The sequence below is a fragment of the Sphaeramia orbicularis genome, chromosome 13, assembly GCF_902148855.1.
Source record: "Sphaeramia orbicularis chromosome 13, fSphaOr1.1, whole genome shotgun sequence".
Taxonomy (NCBI): Eukaryota; Metazoa; Chordata; class Actinopteri; order Kurtiformes; family Apogonidae; genus Sphaeramia; species Sphaeramia orbicularis.
In genome coordinates this window covers 22,885,151-22,909,431 of record NC_043969.1, presented here as the reverse complement: position 1 = coordinate 22,909,431, position 24,281 = coordinate 22,885,151, and the positions used below count along the sequence as shown (strand labels likewise).

The following is a 24,281-nucleotide window of genomic DNA, read 5'->3' as shown; positions in this document are numbered from 1 at the left end:
TATGACATATAGTCCATATCAGTAGGTGAGCTGTTAGTATAAACATTTACCTAAATTATATCCTGCACATGCAATAAAATACATATGATTATTACTTAAGAGCACAGATGTGAGGAGAAAAAGTAGTTGATGGTTTTTCCTTGTGTATGAGTGTTTGCATATCACAGATGAGTCACCATGCTGTGTTTTAACAGGGATGGTAAATTGGAGTGTAAACTATTTAAAAGGGCAAACAAAGAAAAAAAAAGGTTTTCACTCTTTCACTATACACAATAACCCCTCTGTGGTGCTTCCCTTGAGGTGGTTGGTTAACAGGTCCTTTTGTTCCAAAGGGGAATTTTGTGATACATTCCCTCACAGAGGAGATAATACTGACTGCAGTGCCCTCTACTGGTTCACATGGAACATAACAGCTTTCAACTGCAATGAAGTCTTAACCCATAAAAACCCAGTGCTACTTTTGTGTCAGTTCCCAAATGAATTTTTCCTCTAAATTCAGCTTTCCTTAAGTGATTTATCACCATCTATTATAATATTATCTTCTATATTTTGTGGGTTTTCAGTGAAAATTATGTATTTTCCTGCATTTACTTCACTGATCATGTAGATCACAGGTGTCAAACATGCGTCTGCGCTTTTCTAGTTATGTTATTATTTTACTGGTCCGGCCCACTTCAGGTCAAATTTAGCTGAATGTGGCCCCTGAACTAAAATGACTTTAACACCCCTGATGTAGATGTTCATAAAAGCTAAGGTTACAATTGAGGGTTATTATGTCAGAAACAGAGAAAACAGATGAAATAGGGACTTTTTCAGCAAAGATGTCGATAACTGCATGTAAAACCAAGTGTCCATCCACTGTCATTGATTCCAACTCCATGGGTTTTACTGGTGAATCAGTGTTGTAGAAGATGACGGTGTTTCCACGGTAACTACAGAGCCTCTGAACGTCCAAATGGGTCATATCTGTTGACTATGAAAAGATGAATAACTGTATTTTACACCAAATATTTGCATGTATTGTTTAGTTTAGTGGATCAACAGGTGGTAAACATTTTAGATCAGTAGATATATTTTTGTCGCCAATGGCTGTTTGGGTCTTTATGGGTTAAGAAGTGAAACAATCCAGTCTAGATATTTATAGGTTTGCTTTATTCATCTACAATTAGTACCATATTTTTTACTTAGAATCGGGGGATGAGCTGCTAGATTTGTGAATTAAACACCAGTCAAAGGTGAGTTCATAATTTCAATCTGTATTAAATACAAGGATTGGTTGCATGACTTTTTAATAATTCACAATACATTATAGTTACATCCAAAACATTCACAAGCAACAGAGAAAAACAAAATTAAATATATAAAAACAAGAGTTAGTTTTGTATTAAAATTAAAATCTTTGTAACAAAAATATAACTCTATTCATGACCCTATTTTGTGTTGCTCTGCTACACAAAATAGAGTCTAAGTAATACTGACAGAATGTTAGCACGTATTCATCTACATCTGAATCCTCAGGATTAATCACATGCAAAAACCACGATAGAACCATATACAACATTGATCAACATCCAGTGTTACAACATCACAGAATATACAGACTGTACATAGACCGAGACACACAGTGTACATTAACTTTTAAAGTTTTTTAAGACCTTATACTGCAGTTAAATGCTCCGTGCATTTTAAAAACAGGAAAACTGTTCACATTCAACAAATACAACCATTTCACTTCTCATTAGTGCAACATTTCAACAAGTGTCCTACAACTATAAGGATTTAGAAATTAGTGCAGGTGATTAATTTTGTTTTTTGTTCTTTAACTTATTGAGTGACCAAAAGGATTGACAGTATAGGGTTCTTACAGTAGTTAGGAGACCAAAATAGAGGGAAGATGGGACAAGAGATAAAATGTATAGTTAGTTGAAGATCATCAAGATGCTTTTAGAGCACATTCTACATTGCTGTTCATATTAATATCAAAACTGAAACAAAAGTAACTATATAACTTGTAACTTCATAAAAACTAAATTACAATAAAGACTGACTGTCATATAGAGTATAATTTACTATCATTATTATTATTATTATTATTCCCAACAACAATAATAATTATAATAATACATTTTCTTTATATAAAGCTTTTAAAGTGCTTTACAACGCAGCAACAATAAAAGAGTAAGGGCACAGTCAAAACATTTAAATTTATATTCTTTTCTAGCATTCACATTTCATCTAAAGTACGATGATACATGCACAAAATCTCATCACACAGCTGCCTCTACTTTCTATTATACTACCTAGAATCAAACCTGAATCACAAAGCAATGCCTTAATTTCATAGAAATGGTTCACACAACAATAAAAAAAAGTCACTTTTGATTTCCCTCTAAGCATCTAATGCCCGTGACTAGTTTTAAACAGTGTTTGACTACATAAATCTGCACTGACAGATTATTTTGGTCCCTGGAAATCCTAAAGAACTTGTAGGAGAAACCATGCAGTGATGGCCTACTTTAATGTGGTGTGCACTTTATGCCAAATTAACCCCTTTGTTTCTACCAGTTTGTTGTTGACTAGCAGATAAATTGTGATCCTTCCTGTAATTCTAGAAAATCCAGGGAATATGTACATCAGAGCCATTTAGAAAAGACAGAGTGCATAGTGGTGAAAATACACGACTGATAAAACAGCAGTTTTAACATGTTTTGTTTTGTTTTGTTTTTTTTGGGGGGGGGGGGGGGGGGCACAAAAGGAAATCCTTCATAAGGACATAAAAAGACATACAAACTTTCATTTTCATTCCTGCTGTTAGTTCTTCCATGTTTTTGCAGTCCTATAATTACTGGGCTGTGGTTACTTTAGTTTGTAAATTAACCAAAAAACATAATTTTACAAGTTCTTCATGTCATTTTAACATGCAGTCATAAACATTTACATGCACTGTACACAAACAGGCCGGCCTTTAGCTCACTTTTATCTTACTCTACAATTCACAGTGAAAAACTGAAGGAAATGCTAATTTACAAAAAGACGTTAAACATTTCTACTCTACATTCACAGTGGAGATGGAAAAAAATGAACAGAAAATGTGGACAGGGCTGATTCAGAATGACATGTTCCACCACAAGCAGTTCAGTGTTACAGTATTTCTTGGCAGTAGTTTACAAACTGAACTTGAAGTGAAATGCATCAGTTTCACTGATAAAATACATCCATAATCTGTAATGGTCAAAACCAGTTACATGAATGAACACAACCTTCATGTTGCCTTTTCAGAAGGGTTTTCAATATGTTTGTTCTTTGATATAGTGCATGAAGGCTTTGGATTTTTCTGAAGAAAACTATTAAAAAAAAAAAAAAAAATTAAAAATCCACCCATGACCCATATGGCCTGTGTTCGGGCCCACTGTGGATGTTCTGAGGGAGATCCTGCAGGTCATACACTGGTCCCCTTGTCCCTGAGGGTGGTGATTTTCAGCACAAACCTTCTTGTGCTGCGCCGGTAGCGTGGCTGGGTGAAGTAAAACAGAATAGGATCCAGAAAGCTGTTCATGCTTGCAAACGGCCTGGTGCTCTTATAGATGATGGCAAACAGGTTTCTAGTTTCGCAGGCCACGCCGGGCAGCGAGCGGACCAACAGGTACATGGTTTTGGTGAGGTGAAAGGGTAGGAAGCTGATGCAGAACACCACTGCCACAACGATGATCATCCTCACCGCCTTGTCCCGTTTCTCTCCAGTTGCCACGGAGACTCCTTGGTAGGACACCGGGCGGCAGAGTAAGTGGGCCATGCGGCAGTAGCACACCATTACACCCATGAAAGGCAGCACGAAGCCGAGGCAGGTGAGAGCCATGCCGTACGGATAGTACTGCACAGAAAGATTGGGTGGGCTTAAGTCGTAACATACGGTGCGGTTTCGCTGGATCCCTGTTGCAGCAAAGTGGAAAGTTGGTGCACAAAGGAGAGCAACCACCAGCCAGACCCCTCCACAGATGCACCACGCCAGCTTGCGTCCACCTTGCTTGTGCCATATCGCGAGAGGATGGCAAATACCAACATAACGCTGCACACTGATGCAGGTGAGGAACAGGATGCTGCCATGTAGATTACTAAAACAGAGGACACAGGAGAGAGTACAGCTGAGTGAAACGGTTTAAAAACCATTATGAATAAGACAAAAGGCAAAAAAATAACAGTGATGTTACTAGGTGATGGAAAGCATTCTATGGTCACTTTTTACAGATTTTTTTTTTTTACAGATATTCTATGTAAATAGAATATTTTTAACTCAAAATTCCTAATTTGAGTGTTTTCTTGCACAAGTTACAGTGGGTTTCATATTTGTTATTTTCAACAGGCTTCATTCAAGCACCAAACACTCTTCTCTTGAACCGGATCTTGTTAAGTTTGCCTTTACCCATATTAAAATTACTGGCCACTTCATTAGGTACACCTGTTAAGCTTTACATTTATTCAAATATATAATCACATGGTAGAAACGTAATGCATTTGGGCAAGTAGACATGTACAAGATGATGTGCTGAAGCTCAAACCAAACATCAGAATGGGAAAGAAGGGTGATTTAAGTGGCTTTCATAGTGAACTGGTTGCTGGTGCCCGACAGGGATTTTTCAATCATTTCTAGAGTTTACAGAGGATAGCTTGTGGGCATGAACAACTTTCATTTTCAGAATCTTACACAGTGACTTGGAGGAAACCATGGTTGGAATGTTTGCAAACAAGAACTATTTGGCACCCAGATTTCTGAACCACAATTATCTTTATTTTTTTTGTTCAGTATATGGCATAAAAGGTATTTATGCATTAATGTTAAATAACTATTTATGGAGGTCACATTGTCTTTTTTTCTGTATCCTACAAAGACTGTACACATCTTACATCACCAATCATGCTATTTGTCAAAAACTGTTCAGTGAGTGTAGATCAGAGTGATGTTAACATAAGCAATGTTAACATTTAACTGTCTTTGATGAGAAAAGGCACTACATTAACCCACACATCACATGATACAGTTGCTGGGTTTGCTCTGATATATTTTAACTAGGATGCACAGGTAGCATTATTGGTTGCTGTGATGTTTTGTTACAGCTAGATCAATAAAAATTAATTCCAAAAATATATAGATAGACACAAAGTTAATACAATTTTATATTACAAAGTTAACTTCATAATTGACATGCAAAAATTGTATTTGAGGCATTTTATTATGTAATGATAATATCAAAAAGCAGGATACATTTATGGTAATGTGGTCAAAATGGATTGTATATATCACCCAATTGAGACTAGATTTAACTTAACTAGAAGTGACAAGTTATATTTGTATTGGTTGAATGTAATGGAGTTGAAACATGTGGATTCTGAAATAGGAATAGTGAAAATAAGGGGGAAAATGTGATATCTTTTGGTTCTAATGTGTGTTATTTAACAAAATATAACAAAAACGGGAAGACTTATTTTAAGAAGAGTTGTTTTTTCTAAACAGAGAACTTTATGTTAAATTTCGTGCTTTATCATTGTTGGTTTTTCAGACATCATATTCAAATGTGTTTAGTTCTCTTTTTTGTTTTTGTTTTACTCTGTTGTAAAGTATCTTCCCAAATGAAAGACTAAAATTATCAAAAAATAGCAGTAAACTGTGTTAGAACCTCACAAAAAAATCGTTATTACACACACTTTATTATATAATCTTACCTGTAGAACTGAAATCTGACCAGTTTACAGGCCAACTCCCCAAAAGGCCAGTAGTCACGACTGGCGTAGTTGTAAATAAGCAAAGGCAGCGACATCACATACAGGAAGTCGGCTATGGCCAGGTTGAGCATATAGATGTTGTTGCGGGACAGGTTGGGCCTCGTCCTCCATATCTTCAGTATAACAGTAGCATTCAGAGGCAGACCCAGCAGGAAAACCAACGTGTAGACGGCAGGGAGCAGGATCCACTTAAAGTCCTCCTTATAGGTGCAGGAACGGATCCCTGGCACGCTGACGTTACTGTTACTGACGCTGAGGGTGAAGTTATCTGCTGTGTAGGACTCTGTAGGCTGGGAGAGCAGATCCAAAGAAAAGGTTCCTGAGATGAGAGTTTCTGTGGGGAAGAAGTCGACAGAATGTGGCATCTTCACATCCTGGAGGAGAAACGAGAGGTGAGAAGGGGGAGGATGTTACTTGAGTAAAGGACTGAATATGGACAAAAATATACAGCATATGGATGAAAGTACTGGGACACAGTGAGGTTTCAGTGCCAAAAGGAGACTGGGCTACAATTAGTGATGTAGTTCTCGAGACTGATCTCAAGACTAATTTTTTTGTGGTCTCGTCTTGTCTTGATCTCGACTCTCTTTGGTCTTGGTCTTGTCTTGGTCTTGATCTTCTTTGGTCTTGGTCTTGTCCTGGTCTTGATCTTCTTTGGTCTCGGTCTTGTCTTGGTCTTGACTCTCTTTGGTCTCGGTCTTGTCTTGGTCTTGACTCTCTTTGGTCTCGGTCTTGTCTTGGTCTTGAACTTCTTTGGTCTCGGTCTTGTCTCGGTCTTGAACTTCTTTGGTCTCGGTCTTGTCTCGGTCTTGAACTTCTTTGGTCTCGGTCTTGTCTTGGTCTTGAACTTCTTTGGTCTCGGTCTTGTCTCGGTCTTGAACTTCTTTGGTCTCGGTCTTGTCTTGGTCTTGAACTTCTTTGGTCTCGGTCTTGTCTTGGTCTTGACTCTCTTTGGTCTTGGTCTTGTCTTGGTCTTGAACTTCTTTGGTCTCGGTCTTGTCTCGGTCTTGAACTTCTTTGGTCTCGGTCTTGTCTTGGTCTTGACTCTCTTTGGTCTCGGTCTTGTCTCGGTCTTGAACTTCTTTGGTCTCGGTCTTGTCTCGGTCTTGAACTTCTTTGGTCTCGGTCTTGTCTTGGTCTTGACTCTCTTTGGTCTTGGTCTTGTCTTGGTCTTGGACATAGCTGTCTTGATGTGATGTGTACAAAAACCGCATCATCACAGAATAGTATCATTATTTATTACACGCCCTCTTCAAATGCAGCCAATCAGATGCATCTATTTTAAAAACATGTGACATTGTATAAATTTTCTCAACACAACGCCAGCCCTCCACAGTCCACTAGTGATGTATTTCTCAAAACCAGTCTTGGTCTTGTCACAGACTCAACTCATTTGGTCTCGGCCTTGTCTTGGTCTTGGTACCCTCCAGTCTTGGTGGTGTCTTGGTCTCGGTCTAACCAGTCTTGACTACAACACTAGCTACAATAGAATAGTGAAAATTATAATAGTAATAAACTGTTATATTTCATCTAGAGTTAAAATGCACCAGAGTGTGTTGTCACTTCATTTTACTCAATGTAAATTGCCTTTTTTTTAACATTAAAATGTTAATGTTCTTCTAGATACCTGAAATATTGGTTACATTCTGACAAGGATCAATAGTAACCATCAGCTCTTTCTTCAACCACCATGGAACAAGTCAGCCTTTAAACTTAAATATTGTTTTGACGTTTGTGAATTTTATCATGATAACATTTAAAATCAACAGGAATGAGAGGTCCCACAAGCTCTAAGTGTGATGTGTCCCAATATTTTTTTCCATATAGTATATTTTGTCTAAATACCAATATAATATATCTTGATAATTTTTATAAAGTGGGTAAAAATTTAAGCTGTTAAGGCAAAGACGTTCAAGATGTGATGAATTATATCTATATTTATGATATAAAGGCTGAGATACATAACTTCTAAGTAATATTTATGTCCACATAATGCAAGATTCACCAGCGCTTGATTTTTACAAACATCAGCTGGCTGAATTAATAAATTATTAAAAAACAATTGTAAATTTGTTTGGTTGTTAATGCATACAGTGTAGTACACATAATAAACCATAATTTAATAACTGAGCAGCTAGAGGCATCTGTGAAAACTATGTAGTAGTTGTATATGAAGTGCTATTAGAGATAAAAACAGCAGAGGGCGCAAGAAAACATTTGTTTGTCACAGCATTCACTGACTTTGAGCCCTTTCATTGACTCTCATTAAGAAGGATTCACGGTTATTGTCAGAGTTACAGTGAAAGTGTCATTTTTTTGTTCCTGTTTTATAAAAAACAACTACACTACACTCTAAGATGACCTAAAACATTAGCATGAGTCAGTTTATTCTGCTTTCATCTGTAATTTGAACACTACACAGTCAATATTTTGTTGTTCCTAAGAAAAAGAACATTACAAAAGAAATTCAAGACATTCCACTAGATTATGTTACTTGAGTCCTGCCTGGTGTCACTTTCTAACACCAAATGTAAGATGGACAGCTGGACATATTGAAACCACTGCAGACTGTCTGGTCTCCTATTCACAGCTCATATTGTCTGGAAGAAGCAGACATTAATCAACAGTCTTTATTACTGCCTCCACCAACATCAATCATGTGCGTTCCCTCCTCAGGAGCATGTGGGTGACTTAAGTGATTGGCTTATCCCTCTTCCTTCGAAGCCTTGTAAGACTGTGACTCACAGCATTTCACAACTAACACCATTTCTGAGGAAAAGCCTTCAAGTGCCTTTGTGTGAGCACATGCATTTGGGATGTTATGGAAAACTACTTAAACTGTGTATATTTTAATTTTCTCTCACTGTGTTGGTGCATTTATAGTTTGACGGAAAAACAGTGGCTGTGTGATTTCATAATTCCTGGTAGAGTAATTGAAGGAGAGAGGAGTGTGCCAACAGACCATAAAATATTTCACTGCACTGAACCAATGAGCAGGCACACAGGAAAATAGGAAAGTCCAACGCAGTCTGCTTTATTTGCTGACGAATGATTTATAACAAGATTTGGACTTTTGATTTGTTGACACGCTGCACCCAAGAATGGAAGTCAAACATATTTAAGCACTGATGTCATGACATTCATTCATATCACTGATCTTTGTGAAAAGCTTTTGAGAAAAATACATTAATCTCAGTTTTTAAGAGAAATGCTGTATATACTAAAGGGTTTCAATTAACAAGTTTCATACTGAGGCTGATAAGTATGGAATCATGTTTGGGCCTGTCCACTGCAGACTCACCATGCATGACCTCCATGGAGTTATAGTCAGCACTACAACTACTGTAACCTGTTTTTAAAGAACTATAACTACTGTAACCTGCCTTTAACTCACTATTACCACTGTAACCTGCTTTTTAAGTTAGCATAACTACTGTAACCTGCTTATTGGTTACTGTGTTGTAACCTGCTTTTTATGTTAACTCTAAAGAGAGCATAAAAATACACAATTAGGACAGGAGGACAACAAAAGTTAGACTCTTCCTAATTGCTCCCTTTCAAATATATGTTATTTGAATAGTGTGTCACAATACTTTATTAATCCCAGAGGAAATTTTTAGATGCTTACCAAAGAGCAAACAGGAAAATGTACAATATAAATACAGGCATAAATACATATTTAAAATATGTGAAATAAAAACATAATAATAATGGATTAGATTTATATAACACTTTTCTATGAATGCATACTCAAAGCACGTACAGTGGATCCATTATTCATTCGCTCTCACATCCTCCCTCTGGTGGACGTAAACTACATCTGTGGCCACAGCTGCCCTGGGGCAGACTGATGGAAGCATGGCTGCCAATCTGTACCTATGGCCCCTCCAACCACCACCAAACATTCATAAGCATTCATACACTAGTATGAGTAGCACTGGAGGCAAGGAGGGTGAAGTGTCTTGCCCAAGGACACAACAGCACATGGACAGAGTGGGATTTGAACCGCCAACCCTTCAGTTATTGGACAACCCACTCTACCATCTGAGCCATGGCTGCCCCCAACATATTCCATTTTATGAAAATATTCAGGAATAGAACATGCATTAAACTACACAAACTATTATTGCACAGTACCGGATGGGATTATTGCAAACTGACATAATGTAACAGGATGTAGTCCAGGTCAGTAGATTGACTCTCTCTGTATATATATATTATACAGTATATGTAAGATACTGATAACCCAGTTTGTTTGTGGCTTTTATTTGCTCTGTGTATGTTTTGCTCTTTTTTTAAGTGCACTTTACACATGTTTGAGCAGCAGTTAAAATGTGTTTCTAGCCTCGTTTTTACTGACTTCGTAGTAGTTTTTATGGACAATACTGGCTTTCAGCCTGTATTGTTCAGACTGAAGAGTAACCTGAAACTGAGTGAAACTAAGCCATTGTTTGTTAAAGTGAAGAACTAAACAGGTCACCGACTGGTACAGAGTTTCATTTTCATTGAGAAATAAACAAAAAAAAACACCAGTTAGTTTATTACAAGCCTTTCTATGCAAACCATTTATCTACAGGGTAAAGCACATCCAACAGCAGAATTCTAGCAGCTGGTTAGAACAGGTTAGCGCCTCCAGTCTGTTTCCCATATTGAATCTCTCACTACTTTCCCTGTGGTGGAAATAATCATATCAATGCTGAATGAGGATATTGTTCATGAAAAATTAATGAGTGCTGAGTGTCAGTTTTACCCATAAATTAACAAGGGAAAAGAGGAAACAGAAATATGAAGCCCATGTTTGTTCTGGTGCTGAATTGTAATGAAAACATTTGCAGTCCACATCCAGTCTTTCTGTAAATTACAAAATGTTACTGTGTAAAGCATTCCTCAACTATGAAAATACATTCTAAACTGAAATATCTGTACATTAACCAACACAAATGAGCCCAGCTACAAAGCCATTTGACTACTGGGTTTTACAGTTAATCACCCTTTAAGAGGATTAGACACATATCTGAGACTTTCAAGACTAAAGATAAAAGCAGCAGTGAAAAAATGTTTTGTCAAACCCAAATGTGGGAAAGCTATCATGAAAGTGACAAAGTAAGAACTGGAGGTAAAATCAGCTTTGTTTTTGCTCTAATGTTACCGGATCATGCTTTGTGCAATGTGGGGCTTTTAATAAACCCTAAGTTGTACTTTTAGAACTGTAGGATTTGGTCAAAGATTTATTTTGCGATGATGGTGGTTCATTCATTCATCTTCTGAACCTGCTTTATCCTCACTAGGGCCGCGGGGGTCGCTGGAGCCTATCCCAGCTACTTATGGGCGAAGGCGGGGTACACCCTGGACATGTCGCCAGTTCATCGCAGGGCTGAACATATAGAGTCAAACAACCACTCTCACATTCACACCTATGGACAATTTAGATTAACCAATTAACCTATCAGGTTATGATGGTGGTTAATATTGCAATATGTGTCATTATGTCAAAGCAACATTCGCTTAGTTACCTCCTCCAAGGAGGTTATGTTTTTGCTGGCGTTGGTTTATCTGTCTGTCTGTCCATGTACAAGATAACTCAAAAAGTTATGGACAGATTTGTTCAAAGTGTTTTTATTGCATATCTATGCATAGACAAGCATAATACAGTCATTGTTCTTTGTTTTTTAACCCAAACCCATGAACATTCCCACCCTGTAGCACTTAAAAAAAAAAAAAAAAAAAAAGATAATTGACAATAATAATACTAATACTACTACTACTACTACTACTACTACTAATAATAATAATAATGATAATAATAATAATAATAATAAAATAAAAAAATAAATAAAGTACACAGATATTAGTCACATACTCATATTAATAAGACTCCTCTGGAGTAAGTGAGGGATCTACCTTTTTTATGTGATTCAGAACAGGTTGCCAGGTACTGAAAAACTTATTGGCACATCCTCTTATACAATATCTGATTTTTTCCAATGTTAAATGATGTAAAAGATCCAGAAACCAAGATTTAAATGTTGGAGGTTGTTTATCTTTCCATTTTAGTAGTATTAGTCTACGAGCTAGAAGAGTGGTGAAGGCAATCAGATTTTTACATTTTTGGTTAAAAGAATGTAATGTAATGCCAAAGTTATGGACGGATTTGGATGAAAATTTCAGGAAATGTTGATACTGGCACAAGGAACAAATGATTAAATTTTGGTGGTGATTGGGGGGGGGGGGCACTGATCTGCCTTGGCGGAGGTCTGTGCTCTCCGAGTGCTTTTCTAGTTTTACATGTTTTACACAGTACCTCTGTCTGCTCTTTGTCTCCAAATCCAAAATATCATCAAATACACACTGAAGCTTTAAAACATAGCATCTTTTGAGTGTATAATTGCACAGGCTGATGTTGCAGTTCATTTAATCGTGCAGCTCTATTTAATTTCATGGATTTTTTCATCCTACTTTTTCAGCTTCTATAAATCTCAGCTTTACTTGTAATACCTGTACAAAATAAAACCCATCAGTTCCTCACAAATGAAATCCATAAAATGAACTAATATTAGACAAAGAAATGAAACAGAAAGAAAACCAAGTGAAAAGTTAAAAACTGTAACAATCATTTCTACTTTCAGTTTTAATAATACGTTTGCATTGTAACAGTGTCAAATCTGCACACAGTGATCCACAAAGTTCTCCTGTAATCTGACTTCTGTGTACATTCTGCATGTATGTGTGCAAGGGTAAGATTGATACAGTCGTATTTCCAATTTGCAGACTCTCTCAAGAGTAAACAGTAATTACAGAGCTCTAAGTGTCTGCGTCTGGACCATAAGCTCTAATGTTGTTTGAAGCATTAGATGTGTGTGTTTTGTGTGTCACAAGGCTTCTGGTTTGTTCACAGCTGCGCACACACTCCACTATTCTGCATCAATAAAATATGAAATAAAGACACGGACAGAACAAAAGTCTACTGTTTAAAAAATATGCTTTTCAAGATGTATATGACAGGAATAAATAAAATGAGCTAAAACCTGCATTTAACCCATAAAGACCCAAACATCCACTGGCAACCAAAACCATCTACTGATCTAAACTGTTTAAAACCTGTTGATCCACTAGTCCTATCAATAGATGTAAATAACTGGCGTAAAATACAGTTATTCATCTTTTCATGGTCATCAGATATGACCCATTTGGACATTCAGAGGCTCCGTAGTTACCATGGAAACACCGTCATCTTCTACAACATTGAATCACTAGTAAAACCCATGGAGTTGGATCAATGACAGTGGATGGAGACACTGGGTTTATGTTCAGTTAAGGACATATTTTGTTGAAAACGTGATTTTTTTTCTTCAGTTTTCCCTGTTCTGATATATTAAAACATAACTTCAATCTGAGCTTTTATGAACATCTACATGATCACAAAATTACATATAAGAAAATACATAGTTTATACTGAAAAAACACAAAATACAGAGAATAATATTATAATAAATGGTGATAAATCATATAAGAATGATTAAATACATAGAAAATAATTCATTTGGGAACTGACACAGAAGAAGCACTGGGTCCTTACAGGTTAATTAACATAGAAAAGACTTTTCAGCATTATGCAAGCCACAGATATCAGTTTTGATGGTAAAATGACATTTTTAAACTAAAGACAGGCTTTTATCATCCAAAATAAACAAAGTGTTTAATGGAAGTCAAACAACTGACAAGCTACACTTAAGAATATTTTTAGACTCGATCTTCTAGTCGCATGAGTCATTTCAAATGTCGTACTTGCGTAAATATCAGTTTGACGCAAAATAGTAATTAAAACATTACTCATGCATCTTATTTGGCTGTGTGGTTATGTGAGTGAAGGCTGGGCTATGATTCAGTGCAGGTTTTCCGTCAACAAATTTTCTACTACTTGTCTCCTCTTGTTTTGGCCTGATTCCATGAATAACAGATCAATTTCAGGTCTTATGGTCTGTTTGTGAAAGAACCGTTCTGTAAGAATACTATAGTATGAGCACAGATCAGTAGCATTGTTTATCACAAATGTATTTATTGCTATGATTACAGGCACAGCCACTCCACAACATTGCTGCACTGTCAAAATGTTTCTTGGAGAATGCGGGCATCGATCCCGCTACCTCTCGCATGCTAAGCGAGCGCTCTACCATTTGAGCTAATTCCCCTGCAAGACACAAGTTATAAAAAACACCAAATGACACGTCACTTTAGAAGCACACACCCATTGCTCTGCCCGAAGGAGTAATGTTACCGACAAGGACATACCTCCTCCCTCTACTCTATTTATCACCTGCTTCCACATGTTTGACAAGCATGTTCATACATAATCTCTTACCTCACCCCTGCTAAAAAAAAAAAAAAAAAAAAAATGAAGATGATGCAAGATTATTTATAAACCATGAGTAGATTAATGTGACTGCAACTCAGGTCAAATATAGGGGAACACCAGTATGACCCCAACAGGGCTGTAAATCATATACCATATATAACATCTTAATTATTATTCAGTATGTGAACCTGGTGCCATCTTAATTAACTAAGAGGACTGCAGACGTGAGATGACTGAGCAGCAGCAGTACGATGTCTTTAAAGGTGGTGTATATATAGTATTAATATTCCAAACTCGCAACTGCAGGGAGAAGTTGTGTAGCAGAACACACTTATGATTACTAAAACAACCAAAGAAACAACACTATGTTTCAGTCACTGAATAAAGTATGAAGACCATCGTTTAGACACATCTGTATTATGGTATCACAAAGTTTTCTTCTTCAATAAAAACTCAAAGCCAGTTATTTTCACGGTTGATCAAAAGAACACTGTCTTATAATCTTCACATTCTGCAACAGCTGATATTTTATATTATAGCTTTTATAACTTAACACAGTAAAACCACAAAGGACCTCTGTTTTCTGTATGGTTTGTGTTGTCAATAGCTGCATTAAAGATCTGTTTGGAATCATCCAAACAAGGTCAGAACTGTCACAGTTTGGTTTGAACTGTGGATCAACAGACAGAAAACTTAACAAAGATAATAACATCACATAATAACTTTACACCTTCATAAATGTCATAATAAAACTCAACAGTGATTTCATCATCGAACTCCATTCTTCTCATTTCATCTGTGTCCAGTGGTGAAAACAACAGTGCTTCTACCTTTTGTCACTTTTTTTGACTATAAAACTTCTTTCTTAATGGTTCTCATCTCCTCTTTAGTGATAGCGCTAACTTTCCTCAGCATGGGAGACCAGCAGAGTGACTCACTACTCCCTCTAGTGGTCGCATAAATCTGTCCGATTTATTTTTGATTCAGTTCATATCTTCACAATCTAAAACACTGATATATTTGGCATAACTGAACGTTTTAACACTCTAATGCAAATTTTTGGCCATTTTTTCAGTATTTGAAAGTAGAAATACTACACACACTGACAGAGATCTGCCTAAACAAACCTTAAATCTTTTACAGAAGTAAACTAAACTAAATGTTTTCTTTAACAATAAATCTACTGTATATACAAACACAAAGACATAGATGCACACATAAATCCTCCCGAATTCGCTGGTAACATCTGCACATGAGCACTCAAACACAAACATCCTCTTCATTGGAATAAATAACATGATTTCATTTCCCAAACAAAGACAGATGTGGGTGCAATGGCAAAACACACAACTGCATGCTGCGGACATCACAGCTGCTTTTCTTATTTAGGAAAAAAAAGGTTTTACTAATTATCTTACTTATTACCGCGCATAATATGATCACACTAATAAGAGTCTATCAGTCCTGTGCACAGGAGACATTTTAAACTAATCAGCTGCACCATAAATAGATACAGGGGCAATGGGAAAGGCTTGTGTCCAACACAGCTCGCCATCTGATAGAAGGCTGTAAACCAATTGTTAGACGATGTTCAACCGCAATCATTCAATGGTCCTAATAAACAATTTCAACCATCCCTTAGAGAGCACATACCGAGGAAGAAGCACGTACATTTGAACTAATCCTCCCGACTTAGTCTTAACTGGAAAATGATGTTAACTGACCTTTTTACAACCTTATTACTCACAAAAAAAGTGCTAAAGTCATAGAGCCTGTACTAATATGGGCATCACTGCAGTTCTACATGAGGATTCATGTATCAAGAAAATCCTCCTCTGACAGTCTCACCAAAATGCTAATCCAGTTAGTTTTATACCAATAAAAAAGTAGACATGTAGCTGGAATTACCACCTCACCTCATCACTGTATATCTTCATGCTGAGACATGTATGATATGTAGTGACAATATGAAGGAATTTATTAAAAGGTATTATGTGGTGACAGATTGTGGTCACCTGTCACTCTCAGCTGCCATGCCCTTGATCATGCATAACTTTAAGGCTTAATATAATTGAAATAAAAACCCTATTAAAATACAGAGACTGAAATGATTTCTTTTTTCCAGGTTGTGTATGTTTTTGTCTGCTGTAATGTTGGACATTTTATCATGGGTGTCTTCAGGGGCTTCTGAAGTAGCCATTCAAGGAACTAGTTTCACATTTCAGTCCCGAAAGTTGCTTCTTATTCTCATCATAATGACATGATACAAGTGAATAATTTCCAATAACAACCATTGTGTCCTGACATAGATCTTATCTTAGTAGAGGGAGTATGGAGAGGAATAACAGCAAAAAAAATTGTGCTATCAGAGAAGTTGGCCTTGGACTTTTTGGATATAAAACATCCTAATTTTAATGTTACATGTGAGAAAAGGTCAAAATTAGTCAGGGTTCCCACTCCTTCTCTGAAATTATTTTCCAGGACATCTTCAGCCACTACAGAGACAAGTCATCATGTCATAGACTAATCCATTCACCTGTCCCCCTCATTTTTTTGGAAGTGTTCTTTTCTACAGTTGTAACTTGCATTTACCCAGATTGTTTCTATGTTTATTACTCAGACATTTGATGTACAGTCTATGGCTATATTTTATCTATGAAAAATAATTATGACATATGTATCATAGAATAATGCAAACACACCCATAGACTACAGTGTAGCACTTACAATGTTCAACTGGGCAATTCCCAACTCAACTTTCTCTTCTTTCTTACTTTCTCTCCTGCACTTCCTCTAAATATATCTATATATTTTCAATAAATCACTGAAAACCCATTTCCTTTGTTTTATCTCAGTTTAGGCACACAAAGTAACAAAGCAGGGGGAGGATGAATAATTATCCAGGATAACTTAATAGTTTCCAAGACACTGACCTTTTTTCTCATTTTCCATCTGTTTTCCATGAATGAACTGTCAGATTCCAGGTTTTCTGGGATGCGTGGGAACCCTGTTAGTGTATGAACTCTTGAGTTCTGGCCAAAATGTGTTATATGCGGTCACAGTACAGCAGCCCAGATGGACAACACGAATACAAATGTCACAAAGTAAGTAAACCCAACTCTACTAATCCTGTTGCTGTTTTCCCATTTCTGCTGTAGTTGGAGTTTTTGTATCCGCATTGTGGCACTTTCATTTTTCTGTTTTGGGCCACCATAGAACAGGGATCTTACATTTTTTTCTTCAAAATTTTAATCAGTTCATTCTTAAATATAAGTGAATAATTGTGGCAAACACGGATACACTGATTGCAAAAGTCTGGGCTGATACTGATGTTTATACTGACAATTTGACTGACAGCCTATGACGATGCAGATGATATTAGCTGTTTTATTTCATTTTGTTGTTGTTCATCTCCCTTTGTGCCAGAGGAAACCTTCTAATAGGTTAACTTATCTTTCAGAAATCTTTCTGTCCTCCATTAAATAATCATTGAATGAACATAAATTCAATCATACAAAATTATGGAGAAAAAAAAGCTCTTTGTGCAGAACAACACAGAGTTAAAGCAATGTCCAAGCATGAAACAATTTAATAGAAAGTACAAAGACACAATTTTTAAGAGGCACAGGGATGAAGGAGGTGTTGGGTATCACTGGGTGTTATAAAGATGTACAAGTATGTGGTATGTGTGTATGTATATGCATGTATATGTACATATATCTGTGAACGTATATGTATGTACATCCATATGTGTCATTGTATTATGTGTTTATGTAAATTATATTATATTTGCTCTTAATAATATAAAGCCAGAAACAAATTATATAATAGTAAGTATCAGGCATTAGAGTATAGATATGTTTAGACAAGGAAGCTTATTATTGTTATTAATTATTTAAGGAGAAGGGGTGGGAGTTTATAAGTTATACTTCTTCTCACTCCTTTTCGAATATGTATTGTATGTCTTATGTTTAAATATTTTGTTTGTTTATTTATTTTTTTTCTTTTTTGGACATTCATATTCAAAATAAATACATCCAAAAAAAAAAAAAACTCATAGTGGCAGATGTCAGCAAATACTGACTGACAGTGATGTTCAGAAAATATATAGGTACATAATTAGTGTAAATATGAATAAATTCCCATGAGGCCTTTGCCAAGAGAACTAGATGACGTGTAAAAAGAGGTAGAAAATACTGACATGGCATAAAAGGATGCAGGTGACAAATCATGGTGCTGTGTTGGTAATAATTTGTTGTCCCTTGTAGACAGAAATATTTCCTTCCATGGTGTAAGAAAGTCCTGGAGCTCCTAAATTTCATCACAATTTTGTTTCATTAAAAGTGCCAGAAGTCCAAGCATCACTCTACATGACTCTTGCCACGTACAGGGGAAGTGAAAGCAGCTCTGAAGAAACTCAGAAGAGTTAACAGACAATGGAGTGGGCATCTGACACTGAAATGTAAATGTTAATGTGGCCTGATCGTCATGTTCACGAATCATCCATAAATGCTGATATTTGTAGGGTTGGGAGTGAAGAAAAGTTTGGGGTTTTTAGGCATAAGCCTCAGTATCACCACAATAAATCTGCAAATTTAAGAGTTGTTCTATCTAAATATTGTTCATTTGAGGTTTTTATGCCTTAATTGTGGAAGAAAAATGGTAGATTGAGAGAAGAAGACACAAAACATGCTGCAAAGCTACAAATGTCTAAAACAGGTAACAAATTAACTACATTTCAGGCATAAAACATCAACATGGATATGAATACTCTACAACTTTAAACATAACACATGATTATCACATACAATGTCTGTTTTTTTGTGGCTAACCAAGCACTTTTTCAGCTCTTCAATATTATTGTTGCTGGTTTCAAAATATGTAACGATGACAGAAAAAACAAGTTGGGAATCTGAGTAGGCCTGACACAATGATTACATAGTCACATTATCACAGTCATTTGAGCTGAGTATGGATATGAGCAAATAATGTGTTAGTCAATAAATCATAGTAACAGTAAACATAGTCAGTTTATTATTTTAAGAGATGACTAACTTTGATTTGGTGTGGAGTATTAATGTTTTAGTTCATAAAGATTCTGAATTAAGGTTTAGGTCACTGTTTTCGCCTATGTGCTGCAGCTTCATTTTAGCATCATTGTGGGGTAAGCAAAGCTAAAGCAGATGGATTCATCTGTTGAAGTAGTAGATTATTTTACTCCCAAGCATAAATATATAGCCAACAGAAATTATTTTGTATTTTCGTCTTCATTTAATTGCTATCCCATTGATAATTTCTTATATTTGTATAGCATATTTCAATAATAAGCATCATATATCTGAGTTACTTTTATAAAGCCTTTCCTGTACATACTTTGTTTATAAAGACAAATGACCACAGATGTGTCGTTTTATTTATTTATCATATGTGTCGAGGCTCCAAGGCCAATGAATGGATAGTGGAAACAGCCAACTTTATGTGATTAAACAAAGTACTGCTTGGCTTATACTGAACTAATAATAGATAATTAAGACAAAAAGAGAATTCAGTAGTTGATTGCTTTTTATTTTAATTTCTGTGACTGGCTAAACAGGTGCTAATGCCAGTTTCTGTGATGCCTTCATACACTTCATACAGTAGGTGTTAGTGTGTGTCCTGTGGTGGCTGTTGTCTAGGGTTTGAGGTGTGAATGCAGCTCCACTGAAAGCAGAGAAGTACAAGACCAGACAACCAAACAGATATGTCAGACGTGCTCTGCAGTTTTTTATCATGAGCTTTGGTCTCCGTGGTTCCCAATCAAGACAAATTGTTGAAATAAATCCCACTCAGACAGTTTAATGTGAACGTCTTGGGACATCCACATTACATTAGAAAACTTTAGGGAGACATTTGGTTACAACTAAGCTCTTCATTAACTCATTGAAATAAAGCTGTGCACTTAACTGTCTTCTGTAAACAATTATGGCCCTGTTTCTATCCATCTGTCCTGTTTTTTCATCTCTCTCTGTCTTAAACCACATTACATTAGTCTATTCCCACTCAGACAGTCAAAACAGCTACAGAAGCCTGACCACTGCCTGGCAGAAAGGAATATGAACTAAAAACACAGTATCTGTGCCAAAGTCCCATGCCAGTCCTTCACACTTGACTGCTCATCCAGATGGTTCTTGGTTGTTACGACTGTCATGTGACAACTTGTTTTCACTAGAAGTAGGAATTTTACTGTATCTCATTGGTTTCAATAGTAAAGGAAAAGCAACCGTGTATTATTTGCAATGCCTAAATGAGGGAATTCTTTGCAGGTGTCAGAACTTAAATGCTGTCTATTGTAATTTGTTGTGCAGGAGTGGGCACCTCTCAATCTACCATCTCATTTATTCTCACTGTTGAATAATGTCATCATTTACACATGTGATATTTGTCAATTTAAAAGATAATTTTAAAAGTTTGTGGTAAAACTGTTGCACCATCAGACTATTAAAACACATATATTTTACTAAACGTGGGGCTGATGTCACTGTAACTGTCTCAACTCTCTTTTTAGAGTATCTGAGGATGTCTGCAGTTTCAACATGACTAGACTGTAGTTATTCACCCTTTTTCTAAAACCTTTTCACCTCAGTCTTGGTGATTAAGGTGATGTGCACCACGGCAGCAGTTGGTGGTGGTGAAGTACAAAATGAGAAATACAGCCCATTGAAATGTTAAACACAAAATTGTCTTCACCACAGACTGAAACTTTCTTTGCCTGTAAAATAATCTTTTCCATCGATAAATATTATATGGGCCAATGGGGGCACATTTGAAACATTATTTGTCTCTTACCATTGACTGCTGTTCATATTTTTCCTGAAATTGGAAGCAAACTGGAAGGAGACAACTTCTGCTCTCTAGTATTCTCAGATGGCCACAACAAATATAGAGACAAACTGTTGATGGACATAATACTAGTAATCTAACGTGTGTCTCATACTGGAGAAGTGTCATGTTAATGTCACAACCCCCAAAATCATTGAAGAGTAACAAACCAAACATCTAAAAAACAATGCATGACTTATTGTGCATGTACTCTTAATATTTGTAGAATGGATCGCTTACATTAAGATCAAACGTGATATAGTGCATAAACCTTTAGTGTATCATGAGGTGATATTTTCATACTGCACCATGTTCTAATCATTTATATTGTTGCGTCTCACACTCTTCACACAAATATTTCATGTCATTCGGGCGGTGTGCATTCTTTAATACGGCACAGATGTAGGCAGGAATTTGCTCGAAGGCAACACAAACAAACATGAAGATGAGTGAATGTGACAAAACACTTCTGATTCAACTGTTTTTATGGGAACTTGCAAGTAAAATCAGTAGACAATCATGTATAATGATAAAGACTGTGTTTATTATTAAATGTATTTTAAGAACAACTGTATTGTTACATATACCATTACTATGATATAAAATTATATACTTTCTTAGAAGATATCAACTATACTGTGCCACCCCTACAAAAATCTAATAAATATTTATGGGACCTTGTGGGAAAAGAGGCAGTTTCCTGTTCAAATTTATACACTCGTTCTAGTGGTTTTCAACTTCCCATACAATTGTAATTTTTTTGGCTTCATTTACTGTGATGTTGAGGCTAACGCAAGCTTCACATGGTCACTGTCACAAACGTTCTCATCTCAAACATACACAGTAAAAGTGGATTCCCTGAGGCAGGGCACTGTGCAGCTGGCATTATGTTGTTGCTTTGCCTTAGATGGATCTAGTTATCACAAACACAGCGATCAAGCAAAGCAACAATGACGTAACAGAAACTTTTTTTTGCATGCAGAAAGGTCACAGATCGTACTCTATGGGAGGAAAGTGCACTTCCTGGGTGTATTCTTTAGAAATGACTTACTTTTGCTCAGCGATTGGTTTTAATGAAAAGTCATTTATCTCATTAAAGGCAACCACCACCCTAACCCCTCGAAGACCTCAACAGCAGCTGGCGACCAAAAACATCTACTTCTGAAGAGTGTGATAACTTTTGAACCACAAGTCCTATTGATTAATTGAAATAATACAGGTAAAAAGAAGTTTCACAGCTTTTCATCTGCACCAGATATGACCCATATAGACACTCAGAAGCTCCACAGTGAAAATGGAAACACCATCATGTTCTGCAACACTGATTCACTAACAAAACAAACATTGTCAGTGGTTGAATATGCTTGTTTTTCAGTTTAGCTGATGATATATTTTGCTTAAAAAGTCACTTTTTCCTCAGTTTTCTTTGTTTTGATAATAATAACCTTACTTATTCTGAGATTTAATAAACATCTACATGAGTAGTAAATTAAATATATGAAAATATTGTTCAAAAAGTTGGAATAATTTTGTTTTCAGACACATTTCTCTTTTTATTCCTTTTTATGCACATCAGTAATGACCTTTGCCCAGGTACAATGATTACATACTGAGTCCCAGTTACACTTTATCGATCAAGAATATATCACATTGTCACAATCATTTCATGAGAAGAGGTAAACAATGTTTTATTCCAACTTTATGGGCAACAATGTACCTGATTTTCAATGAAAAACGCTAAATACAGATGATAATATTACAACAAATAGCGAGAAAGGTTAATTTTTAAGAAATATTCGTTCATCTGTACATGCACTAGAGGACTATAAAGGTGACATTTGGGTTGCTCCAGTCTCACTACTAACAACTTGGCTAAATATTTAGCATTTCTTTGCACTTGGTTTGCAAACCAACACCATACTGCTATAAATACACAGTCCTTACCTTGAATGACTGCAGTAAATGAAGTGACATCAACAAGTTGGAGGTTGAGCCATGGCACAGGCTCTGTCTGTCTGTCTGCGACACTGTCACGATAAAAAACACTTAAACTCGTGGATTCACTCAGACTTGAACTGAGTCTGGTCTGAACTCTGCTTTCTATGCTTTAATGCTGGACCCACCTGCTACAAAGTTGGTCTCTATGCAGAACGAACCTCCTCTGCCGCCGTCTGCGCGAGTCTGCGGCGGGACAAGAGTACCACGCGCTCTAGACGCAGGCCACGCACGCGCAGTGTGTATATCGACGGAACAAGAGGGCGCGCGGAGGGACTCCAGTGGGGACTTGACAATGATTATTTTCAACAGGGCATGGTAAATAATTATGCACTTACAGACTGAAAATAGCTGTTAAGTTATGAAAATATGTCTGGTAGATGCACGGCTTAGTAATTAACGCATGAAATAGGCCAACCGAACGAAAAATAACAACTAAACAGCTTTTTGGAACCTGCTAAGAAAAACAACAGGATTATTAAAGTCAGTATGAAAACAGAATTGAACCCAGTGTGTTTCAACCTTGGGGTCGGGACCCTATGTGGGGTCGCCTGGAATTCAAATGGGGTCGCCTGAAATTTCTTGTAATTGATAAAAATACAATAAAAAACTTACTAATAAAAAATATATGGTGTGTTGACAGAGACGATCCCAATCCATAAAAGACATGACAAACTCTGAAGCTGAAACTGAAGCACTGTGGTACTGTTTCTTTCAAATGTTCATTGTGGTCGGTTTCAGATGCTGCAGCTCTTTAATAATTCATAGTTTGAGTTATTGTTTGTTCAGTATTCATTTGCAGCCTTTGGGCTGACTGTACAAAATTCTCACTTTGTGCAGCAATCTCAACCTGGCTTTTCTGCCTCTGTCCACAACAATATACATTATATAGCCTTAGTGTTGTGTAAAATTAACTTTTATTTGCAACATAGTATAGCAAACTATTACATGATCAAAAACAAATAAATTTTAGCAAAAAAAAAAAAAGTCTCTGTTTTGAATGTCTGGGATCGCCAGAAATTTGTGATGTTAAAATGGGGTCACGAGCCAAAAAAAGTTGGGAACCACTGATTTAACCCTTTCATGCATGAATTATGAGAACCTTAACCAAGATTTTTTTTTTTCTTAAGTGTTTTTATTCCTCTTTAGGCATGAAAAAAAAACAAAAAACAATGCAATTGAAATTTTTTATTACCCTATTTTTCATGGAGTTGCAAAAATGTCCACTCAGCTGGACACCATGCATTTAATTTTTTAAGCAAAGAAACATGTATTTACTGATATACTGAGTGAAAAC

The 24,281-nt window shown here is 36.4% G+C and overlaps 1 protein-coding gene and 1 non-coding gene across 2 annotated transcripts; both read right to left on the bottom strand.

Annotated features, from left to right (window-relative positions):
- Window positions 1-1,275: 1,275 nt before the first annotated feature.
- On the bottom strand, window positions 1,276-23,161 carry p2ry6 (pyrimidinergic receptor P2Y6). The gene is made up of 4 exons (XM_030153087.1): window positions 23,113-23,161; window positions 22,934-23,016; window positions 5,719-6,152; window positions 1,276-4,112 (listed from the first exon to the last, which is right to left on the bottom strand). The coding sequence occupies exons 2-4, from the start codon at window positions 22,961-22,963 to the stop codon at window positions 3,440-3,442; spliced, it is 1,137 nt and encodes a 378-aa protein (XP_030008947.1). The 5' UTR covers window positions 22,964-23,016; window positions 23,113-23,161; the 3' UTR covers window positions 1,276-3,439.
- Window positions 13,895-13,967, bottom strand: trnaa-agc (transfer RNA alanine (anticodon AGC)). Its single transcript has one exon. It is a non-coding gene; the product is annotated as a tRNA-Ala (tRNA).
- Window positions 23,162-24,281: the final 1,120 nt, after the last annotated feature.